General features: G+C 43.4%; 1 protein-coding gene across 1 annotated transcript in view; it reads right to left on the minus strand.

The window, feature by feature from the left end:
* The window catches only part of TSHR (thyroid stimulating hormone receptor), a 137,642-nt gene that overhangs the window by 43,387 nt on the left and 83,171 nt on the right, over positions 1-11,084 (minus strand). Inside the window, exons 3-6 of the mRNA XM_015427026.1 lie at positions 9,317-9,391; positions 5,307-5,381; positions 4,273-4,347; positions 1,494-1,571 (exon numbers count right to left, since the gene is read on the minus strand). Coding sequence (XP_015282512.1) covers positions 1,494-1,571; positions 4,273-4,347; positions 5,307-5,381; positions 9,317-9,391 — 303 coding nt within the window. The remainder of the gene's footprint in view (positions 1-1,493; positions 1,572-4,272; positions 4,348-5,306; positions 5,382-9,316; positions 9,392-11,084) is intronic.

An 11,084-nucleotide genomic window follows, 5' to 3' on the forward strand; every position in this document is an offset into this window, starting at 1 on the left:
GGCTCTGTGCCTCATGCCCAACATAAGCCACTTTGGTAACTGTTTGAAAAGGTGGCTATAACAAATAGTAATTAAAAACAGAGAAATAATCAAATACATCTGTATAATTTGAACCAGTAGCACTCATTTTCTCTCTGAATGTTGTGCTAGTTTTATAGGAAACTTCCATGGTTTTGGGGTCCCTGCCATACTCTGCTTTCCTTGAGGGTGAATAAAGCATGTCTTACATTTATAGTTCTCTGTCAAATTGTCTGCCCCCCCCCACTACCAAACAATGCTAGGATAACCCAAATATCATGTTCCTTATGAAATAAGGCTGGAGGAACTGACTATGCTTATCCAACAGAGGAGGGGGAGGAAGGATTAAGAGGAGTGTGCGATAAATGAACAATGAGGGGAACAATAGACCAGACAGGGGCTGATCAGAGGGGCAAAGGGAATTTTCACGCTGTTGAGCAGGGGCAAAAAGCACCCTCACATGTTTGTGATTTTGAGGAAGTGCTACAAAGTGGGCAATAGTGTGAGGTCCTTCTGGTGAAGTGCCTGGTGTCACCACACACGGGGAGGAACAGATGAAATGGCACATCTGCTCAGAGAGGAGCCAGAATTGCTACATTATGTGGAAGGACAACAAGGTTGAAAATAGTGAAGGCAGGCAATAAAATATATAGGCCCACTTGCCTCAGCAAACAGGATGAATTCTTCCTTCTGACCAAGACAGAAGTGCACACACCTCCTGACACCCATTCGGAGTGAGGGGAACGGAATGTGACACAGGAAGTATTGCTCTCATTTTTAACTGGTTCCATTTGCCTTCATGGCTTCAGTATACTCTGTACACTTTCCCTGACTGACTGTGATCAGTATTTTGGAGAGAACTTTTCAAAAGGCACCTAAGTAGCAGCCAAAAGGGGGAGTGACAAGTCTGAAAAGAAAATGACTTTTAGACACCACCCCAATCAAAAATATTTATTTTTGCTCCTAAAATCTAAAGAGGTAAATATTTTGTCCCTTCATAGGCAAGACAAACCACAGAATCTAGACAGAAATGGATGGAGATGAAAACTTGGAAGAGCAAAAAGACCTGCACTGTACAAGCTAAGGTAAGACAGGTTCGAAATCAAGATGCTTCAACAGGCATTAATTTACACCTTAGCTGTATGAAGAGGGAAACTGAAAAATTTTAAGGAGCAGCAAATAAGAAGCTTAAGAAAATATGAATTATAATATTATCTCATTGACTATTTCTTTGCTTATGAATCCTGGTATGAAAGGGAAGGCGGCCCTCACCATTGATTATTTTGCAGGTAAGTACACAAGGATACTTCTCGAAATGAGAATGAAGCAGTTATTTTGACATTTTTTCACCTTGTCCCTTTATAATTACACTCTTATGTTGGCATTATCTGTTTAGGCTAACTCTTGCTTTCGGATACACAAAACTAAATGGAGCAAAGAGAAAAAATGTTAATAAGTGCGGCAGACTGACGTACAGTGTGAGGGATTCATTGCACAGCCCATGGAATCCATTCGGAGGCAGCAAATAAATGTGAGGATTATCAGCAATTTCGCTGTGGAAAAGAAAAAAAGGTTCAACATTATAATAAAACTAGCAGTAAAGCCCGTTGTGAAAGCAATACAACGAGATCTAGAAAGAGGCTCTGGGGCAGTGCTCTGGCTTTGGGCAAACAGTGTCAATTTGCTGTGGTGACCTCAGCAGGGTATAATGACAGAGTCCACTGTTTTCTCCAGAGGAACTGATCTCTGCTACCTGAAGAGCAGTTGTAATTGTGAGTGATCTGTAGCCCTCACCTGGAGATTGGCAGCAATTGTTACCCAGGACAAAGTGGCTGGTTTGGAGGGTGTAGTCTATGGCATTCTACCTGTCTGAGGTCCCACCCCTCTGCAAACCCCACCCTCTCCAGGCTCCACCCCTCAAATCCCCAGGAATTTGTCAGCATGTAGTTGGCAACCCCATCTCCTTCCCAGCTAACCATCAACCTACCATTATCTCCAGCCCTCACCTGGAGATTGGCAACAATGGTTCCCTATGTGGGACTGACTGGATTGGAGGGTGGAGTCTATGGCAGTGTACCTGTCTGAGGTCCCACCCCTCCTCAAACCTCATCCTCTTCAGGCTCCATCCCTCAAATCTCCAGGAATTTCCCATCTGGAGTTGGCAACCCTATCAGGACTGGCCCCAATGTGTTTTCTCCCAAAGGTCAAAGTAGGTGACAGGACCAAGCTTAGTTGCCTACCAACAGGCACTGAAGGGAATGTAGGGTTGCCAGCTCTAAGGAGGGAAATACCTGGAGGTTTGGGGGGTGGATTCCAAGACGGGCAACAATAGTTCCCCAGGAGCCCCATCGTAAATGCACCAAACAATTCCTAAAGATTTTCCAAAACACTACTCTGTTGATAAATTGCAGCACTTTGAATTAGCACCAAAGCTTTAAGATCTCTCCAGCTGTCACCTGGAGACTGGCAACAGCTTGTCTGGAGTGTGGGCAGTATGGCATTGTATCTGTCTGAGGTCCCCCTCTTCCTCCTCCTCCTCAGACCCCACCCTCAACAGGCTTCATCCCTAAAATATCCTGGAAGTTTCCAACCTGGAGTTGGCAACACTATGTCCTTTCCTGGCAACCATCAGCCAGCCTTAATCTGCCTGTCTGTCTTAAGTTTTACACACACACACCCCACAGCCTCTGCCTAGGGAAAGGGCAGCTGACATCATTCTCCTCTCCCCTATGAGGTATGTTATGCAACTGAAAATTCCAACTGCCTTGCCAGGGGGGGGTGAGTTTGAGGTGTGGAATGGAGTGAAGTCCAATCAGCTTCCACATGCAAATGACCTTGGAACGCTGGGAGGGACTGCACAAAGCAGCCAGTCAACCCAGCCAGTGTCTTCTGAGTGGCAGTTCTTCCGGCCTAACACTAAAGGGGCCAAATTTAGAACGTTGCGAAATAGAACGTTGCTATTCAATTATTATAAGGGAGAGATTCAACTACATGATTTAAATCTGAATACATCCCTAAAATTATGTATCTGTATAAATATGCCTATTTTTTAGATTCAGATGCATTTAGACTACTGAAATATACCGTCCATGGGGCTGTCCTTGATGATTGTTTAGAAATTTCAACTGGTTCTACACACAGTACTGTATTTAGTCTCCTGATGGGACAAGTTAACTAGGAGCATATTGCACAAGCACTTTGGCACCTGTGCTAACTTTCTGTTGTTTTCTAGTTAAGAATCTGAACACCGGAAGTGAAATAATTTATATTTTTGCATTTAAAGGCATTTCACTATTGGTAATAGATAAGCAATTTGTGACACTGATAAACCTATTTATTATTAAAATAAATAAAGCATTTATTCTGCTGAGCCTGAGTTGTTGCTGTGTTTTTTATTTATTTATATTTGTTTTACACTACCCTGGACTATGTATTTTAAATTATCTTTGTAAGTCCTCCTGAATTGTATGGGATAGAAATTCTTAAAAAGCAAATAAATAAATCTATTCTGCTCGAAGGAGAAATTACAAACCATCACCACTGTCCTTTCCATCTCAATTTTAGGATTCTACATCATGTGGTATATGCCCAGTACTCAGCAGACTGGGCCAGTCAGATCTTCTCCAGTAGTACCAGACCCTTAGCCCTGGCCAGGCTTGGAAGCTGGAACCACTAGTCTTACACCTGGTGGACTGGTTGACCCAACAAGCTTCCCCTTCCAGACCAAGGCTGAGAGGGAACCAGCTCCACTTGCTCTGGAAGTAGCACCTGGGACTCATCCAGACCTAACTGGGGCCAGAATCCTGAAAAGGATTACATCCATTGAAACCAAGGTTTGGCCCAGGAGGTGGGCACAGGTGGCAAGCTTGGCACTGTGTTTCCACTGGGCTGTCTCACCACAAGCCCACTGGCTCTAGTGCTCCTGCTGGGTGGGTCCTGGGCCAGTGCTTAGCTGTCTCAGTTACTGGGGGGACAGAGGGAAGTTCTGGTGGGGGAGCTCCAACTGCAGGCTCCCCAGGGTCAGCCTCTGCAAATGATGGGCCAGGGCATCTACCATGCAGTGGTCTCCCAGAGTTTCCTGCTTTCCTCCAGGTGGGGGACTCCTCAGGCTCTTCCTCTGAGGGTTCTGAGTCAAGAAGACCCAGCTCAGTGGGGGTCATCACAGTATAAACTGATCACGAGTTTTTGTATCAGAAGATGATCCTTTTGACATCTGTTCATTTTCTGCTGTATTTGGCACAGTAGATAACTTACAGTAAAAAATTCACATCTGTTGAGTAAATTTTGGTGAGGTCAGGAAAAATTCTGAGCCCAGTATTCAAGATCACACTAAAATAAATGACAAAACAGAGACAGAGAATTAACAACAAAGGTCACACATATGATATACTTTAAGACCAACAAAAATAACACTGCACATTATGAAAATGTTTGCATTATCCAGAACTCTTTATCAGGGTGGGGGGGCTCATAGAGGCTGTGATCTTAAGGTTTCTTTCTGCATCTTCTGTAGGATGCTTAACTGACTTCAGTGGTTTCAGACTGTACTAGGGTTGCCAGCCTCCAGGTGGGGCCTGAAGATCTCCCAGAATTCCAGCTGGTCCTCAGACCACAGAGATCAGTTCCTCTGGAGAAAATAGCTGTTTTGGAGGGTGGACCATATGGCATTAAACTCTGCTGAAGTCCCTTCATAAGCTCCACCCCCAAAATCTCCAGGAATTTCCCAGCCTAGACTGTATCTATTTTATGCTGGGAAGAAGCAGCAAAATGGAAGTCATCCAGTTGACAATATAATAGAGAAAAGTTGTGCATCTGTGTACTTATTTTATTGCACTGTATCCACAAAATTGCCATCAAAACAGATATTCCTGAAGTCCTAAACTCAAGTATACATATTTTTTTAAGATCAGTACTAAAACCTTGCTAACTCCTCCTCCCTCACTATTTTGATCGGGATACTTGCCTGTGTAAAACAGGATGTAAAGAAGTTAGCTTGAGTAGCATGCTGTGCAAGGTAGTTTCTCCTAAAGGAGTTCTGACCATCTTACTGGCTTTGGATTTTCTTATGTATACAACTAGCTCATTTTTGAGCACTTCAAATCTGAGTCATTGCACAAGACAATAACTTGTTTATATCTTGGTCTGATTTTGGATACAGGCAGCCACTTTAATGCAGAGCCATTACACAGACCCTTGTGTCTAGAGAATTGGGGGGAGGGGGGAGGGAAACAGCAACAGAAATTCTACTGGGATAAGTAGCACTAGACGGTTTTGGTTCAGGTACTTACAGGTTTTTTAGCTGCGGGAGGTTCTTAAAGGCATCAGGATGTATGTAACTTAGGTTTCTAGCATTTCTAATTTCTCTGTTTAAATATTAAAAACAAAATCAGGAAAGCATTAACATTTCTGTGAATGATCTCTTCAACAGACCAGTTTTCTTAGAAAAATCTCAGAAATAACTGTCAGAGAAAAGTAAAAACAAACAAAAATACTGCTAATTGCAAGGTTCATCCCTCCCTAGTTCAAAAAATACTAAAGTCTCACAGATTTTTTAAAAGAAAAAAAACACAAGTATTTTAAAAACACACTACACCTGACTACAGTTTACATATAAAATTAAAACCAATCTTTGGGAATAAATACAAAGATAGAAAAGATGACTAGCCTTCTGATGTGTAACTTGTCCCCTGATCCCCCAAAGGTAATTTAAAAGAAATTTAAGATGGTCACTACTAAACACTACTTAAGAAATAAGAATTCTAAAAGTAAGACTTCAAGAAGTAAGACTTCTAAAATGTAATGGAACATAAACGTACAGCAGGAAGTACACAATAATTCCCTAGCCAGCCTAGAACCCTGGAGAATAATTAAGCAGAAGCTAGCAACATCTAACTAACCGTAATGAGCTGAAAAGAGTATAGAGGGAATTCAGGAAAGCACTCACATTTCTAAACACCTTTCCCTCATAATTATAACTAGACCAAGATGGCATCTTTCCAGCTATCTGGCATGGTGTGTTAAACCTTTTAACCTTTTCACAGTTAAAGTTAAGTTTTCTTGTAAGCTAACCACTACCGTAGCCATGTGTGCATGTTGGGTTCAACATCCTACTTAGTATTATCAAGCACCTGCAGAAAGAAAACTGAGACAAGCAGTATTAATACGCAATCTGTTTTTTTTGTAGATAAAGTCTTGTCGCTCCACCATGACCTCCCTGCCACAATTGAGACAGTAGGTGAACTCAAGGCCCCATGCACATCTTCTAGTCAGCTTTTGGATCAAGTCGCTCAGCTCAGCCTAGAGGAAGTTGACAGAATACTCTCAACTGTACACCCAAACACTTTCAGCCTTGATCCGTGCCCATCATGGCTCATTAAAGCTGGCCACGATGGGTTGCGAGAACCCCTAAAGGAGATTGTCAACAAGTCCCTCTCTGAAGGAACTTTCCCTGGGGCACTTGAAGCAGTGGTTTGCCCTCTCTTAAAGAAACTATCCTTGGACCCAGCTGAATTGGCAAACTATCGGCCAGTCTCTAACTTGCCCTATCTGGACAAGATTATTGAGAGAGCGGTGGCAATTCAGCTGCAGAGTTTTCTGGATGATGCTGACATACAAAACTAGAATGTCTGGCTTTCGCCCAGGCCACGGTACTGAGACTGCACTGGTCGTCCTCACAGACAACCTCCATAGGCATCTGGATCAGGGTGGATCGGCGGTACTGTTGTTGTTAGACCTGTTGGCTGCATTCGACATGGTTGACCACCAGCTACTGATCCACTGCCTCACCGACACTGGGATTCAGGGATCTGCCTTACAGTGGCTCTCCTCTTTCCTACAAGGTCAGGGACAGAGGGCGGCGCTAGGAGAGTAGGGACCCGCTGATTTTAGGAGTGCCACAAGGGGCTGTTTTCTCCCCGATGTTATTTAACATCTATATGTGCCCCCTTGCCCAGATTGTCCAGAGGCATGGGCTGGGTTGTCACCAGTATGCGGACGACACCCAGCTCTATCTGCTGTTGGGTGACCAGTCTGACTCAAAACCGGAAGATCTGGACCTGGTGTTACAGGTGGTAGCTGGGTAGCATAGGCTGAGCTGACTAAAATTGAATCCGATGAAGATGGAGGTCCTGTGTCTGAGTCAGAGCAGTCCAGGGTTACGGATCCCACTCCCAACCTTTGATGGGGTGCCATTGGTGCCAGTGTTGGAGGTGCTCCTGGATGCCTCCTTAACAATGGAGGCCCAGGCAGCAGCCACCGCCAAGTCGGACTTTTACCATCTTTAGCTGATTAGGCAGCTGGTTCCCTTCCTTGAACACGGTGACCTGGCAACAGTGATCCATGCAGTGGTTACCTTGAGGCTAGACTACTGCAGTACTCTACATGGGGCTGCCCTTGTCCCAGATCTGGAAGCTAGAGCTGGTGCAGAATGTGGCGGCCAGGCTGCTATTGAGTCTCCCTTTGAGGGAACACATTCAGCCTGCACTGAAAGCACTGCACTGGCTACCTATAGCATACTGGGTTTGCTTCAAGGTGCTGGTTCTCACCTATAAAGCCCTATATGGCCAGGGACTGCCTTTCCCCACATGTTCCTCAGAGGGTACTGCGGTCAGGATCTCAAAATCTTCTTGTTTTCCCTGGCCTTAAAGATGTCAGGCTGACCACAACTAGGGCCAGAGCCTTTTCAGTGGTAGTGCCGCTTTCATGGAATGAGCTCCCTGAGGACATCAGGACCCTGAGGGATTTATCAAAATTCCACAGGGCCTGCAAGACGGAGCTCTTCTGCCAAGCATTTGAGTGAGATACCAATTAAATTGTCCAATATCAACCGGGTAACCTATGCCTTTATTCCACCCTTGGCTGCCTGCTCTAACATCTGCGCCCACACTGAGGAAAAATGTGTTAAGGTGCCAGACACCAGATGTATATATATTGCTGACAGCTTTCGTCGTCACATATATGTAGCACCTTTGGAAATTGTTTTATGATTTTTAATTGTTTTTATTGTTTTATGATGCCAATGGCCTTGCAAGCTGCCCTGAGCCTTCTTCAGCAGGGAGGGCAGGGAATGAATGAATGAATAAATAAATAAATAAATAAATGTATTGGGTCCACAAGTTCTGCACAGACAGGGAAGATGACTGGGGGCCCCTGTCCTATAGGACCAGCGTTTGGAGGAACACTGAGGCTGCAATGGGAGGAGGCAAGGTGAGAATGGAACCAGCTCCCAAATGAAATTCGAGCTCTGCGGGATCTTCAACAATTCTGTAGAGCGGTGAAGACCGAGCTGTTCTGACAAGCGTTCTAACAGTCCTGGCCACACTGACCATCCCACATAAGCACTAGCACTTTATAAGAGATGCCGCCACATTCTAATTTTAATAAGTTGTATTTATTGTATTGCTTTGTTCTGTTTTAGATGTGATAATTGGTATTAATTGTATACTGGTTTTAACCATTGTAAGCCGCCCTGAGCCACCTCAGCGGGAGGGCGGGGTAAAAGTCTAACAAATAAAATAAATAAATAAATAAAAGACACACTCTGAATGTGGAGACTCCCTGTAGTCATAGTAAACAGCCATTGATAGACCTATTTTCCATGAATCTGCATAATCCCATTTCAGAGCCATCTATGCTTAAAGTGATCACTTCAACAATTAACAGTCTAATCCTAGACAGAGTTCCATGCTTCTAAACCCACTGAAGTCAACAGCCTTAGAAAAGTGTATCTATGCCTGGGACTGCACAGCTTAATTACTCACTGAGTGAACTACTTCATTTGTCTGCCCAAAATTTATTGCCTATTGACTACATTGTGTAGTATAAAATGCAATACATGATAAAAGAAAAAAATTACTTTGTTTAGCAAAAGATGGATTACATGAAATGAAACAAAGTGGAAACAATAATAAATAATAAGTGGGATCCAGAGACTATGAGCACGATTCTTATCACCAGTGAATCTGATGGTGGTTGGAGTGGTGGGCTAGGACCTGGAACCGCTGGGATGGAATCCCCACTCGGCCATGAAAGCTTGCTGGTTGATCTCAGACCCGTCACAGCCTCTCAGCCTAACCTCCTTCACAGGGTTGTTGTTGTGAGGATAAAGTGGAAAAGAGAATGACACAGCAAACTGCTTTGGGTCCCCATGAGGAAGAAAAGGGGATATAAGTAAAAGTAATAACAGTAAGGATAAGCAGAATGGGTGGAAAAACGTACAGAAGATTTGAACTTGTTAAAAAATGAGAGATTTTAATATGTGATACATTATTATTCAAGGGATTTATTTCCATCTACTTACATATGGATGACCTTGCTTAAATTGCTGAAAGAATCAGCCTCCAACATGTGCAGAGCTGCATCTATGGAGATGTAGCTACATTTAAGAAAGAGGAAAGAGGAGGAAGGTCACACAAGAAGGCAGATGCATATTATCAACTGGATTCATTGTATTTGTTCACTGTTTGTCTTCCTGTACTCTTTTAACATTTTACTTATTGTTTCAGATATGACATTTACCCTGAATATTTGTGATTTTTCTGTGTTGCCCACTTTGTTATACCATATTGCTACCACACTGGCCATTATATGCATCTTCATGAACATCTATGGTTCTTAGTCTTGTTTTATTATCAAACCATCAGTGGCGTATATATTTACCCAGCTCTTTACATATTTAGAATCATAGAATCACAGAGTTGGAAGGGGCCATACTGGCCATCTAGTCCAACCCCCTGCTCAATGCAGGATTAGCCCTAGAGCATCCCTGACAAGTGTTTGTCCAGCCGCTGTTTAAAGACAGTGAGGGGGAGCTCACCACCTCCCTATCTCCCTTTTAGCTCCTATAATAGAACATGTTCATGGTGGTAGTTAACTAGCATGATATCGCTGCCATATTAAAATGATAGAACAGTAAACTGATGTAAATCTCTCACACACTGTTCGTATGTGTGTATAATTTATGTTTCTCAATACACCTATACTAAACATACACACAATATTCAGGTCTAAGTCTCTGTCTGTCAAATTCAGTTCCCAGCATGCCATCACTCTCTCAGTTTTCTGTCACATGGCTAACATAATGAAGGGATGGGGCTGTTACACACAAAGGGTAGCTCAGTTCTCAATGGCATTCACTGAATGCAACAGAACAAAGTGAACAAGTTGTTACCAGGGGATACTGTTAAGAGGAGGCAAAAACTCTGTTTTCATTCCAGAACTCTGGGTTCACAAGGATGGGTGGGGGACTGAGATCTCCCCCACGTGATGTCCCTGAATACATACCTCTACTTTCTCCCATAAAGGTGAATGGCATTTATTCATTCCTGTGGGGCAAAAGTCCAAATCTGCATGTGGGTACATTGCACTGGGACAAATCCCATGTCCCAGCACCAACAATGACAGACCACAGATAGGTATCCCATGAGAGTTTCATGGGCAACTGTCTTGCTGCCCTTCCTGAAGGCTGCTTCAGGTCTGTAGGAGAAGGCCACGTGTTTCCGAGACTTTCCCCAGCAAGTGCAGTATAGAAGGTCAACTGAAAAGACTCCTTTTGTATCTTCATTGTGCATTGGTATCTTCATTGTGCATTGGAAGTACTAATTGTTCTGTCAGGAATCAAGTTTTTGAGCTGGAGCATTTCAGTTGTCCTTTTATTTTCTTCTAAGCATCAAACAATGGCAGAGGGAAATAAGCCTAGGGACTAATGAAGCTGTTCTCCAAAGCCTCAGGCACCTGGTATTTTTGGCCATTGTGTGACAGAGTGTTGGACTAGATGGGCCATTGGCCTGATCCAGCATTGGATTCCGTTATGTTCTTATGTTCAGATATGTTTCTGCCTTGCTGCCTGGGACCCTGTTCCAACGGAGTTGAGAGGAAGTGAACCTGAGCCTTGCTGCACACAGAGCACTTGGTCTACCTTTGTTCTGTGGGCCTTCCCTAAAACCTTAGCAAAACAATACTATCTGAGCAATACTCAGATAATAAACAGAAGTTTCATACTGCAACAAATAAATGGCAATGAATAGCAGCCTAAAGTAATCTATTTCCAGATGATTTTTAAACTCTTT

This window comes from Gekko japonicus, unplaced genomic scaffold (assembly GCF_001447785.1).
Source record: "Gekko japonicus isolate JY-2015 unplaced genomic scaffold, Gekko_japonicus_V1.1 scaffold368, whole genome shotgun sequence".
NCBI lineage: Eukaryota > Metazoa > Chordata > Lepidosauria > Squamata > Gekkonidae > Gekko > Gekko japonicus.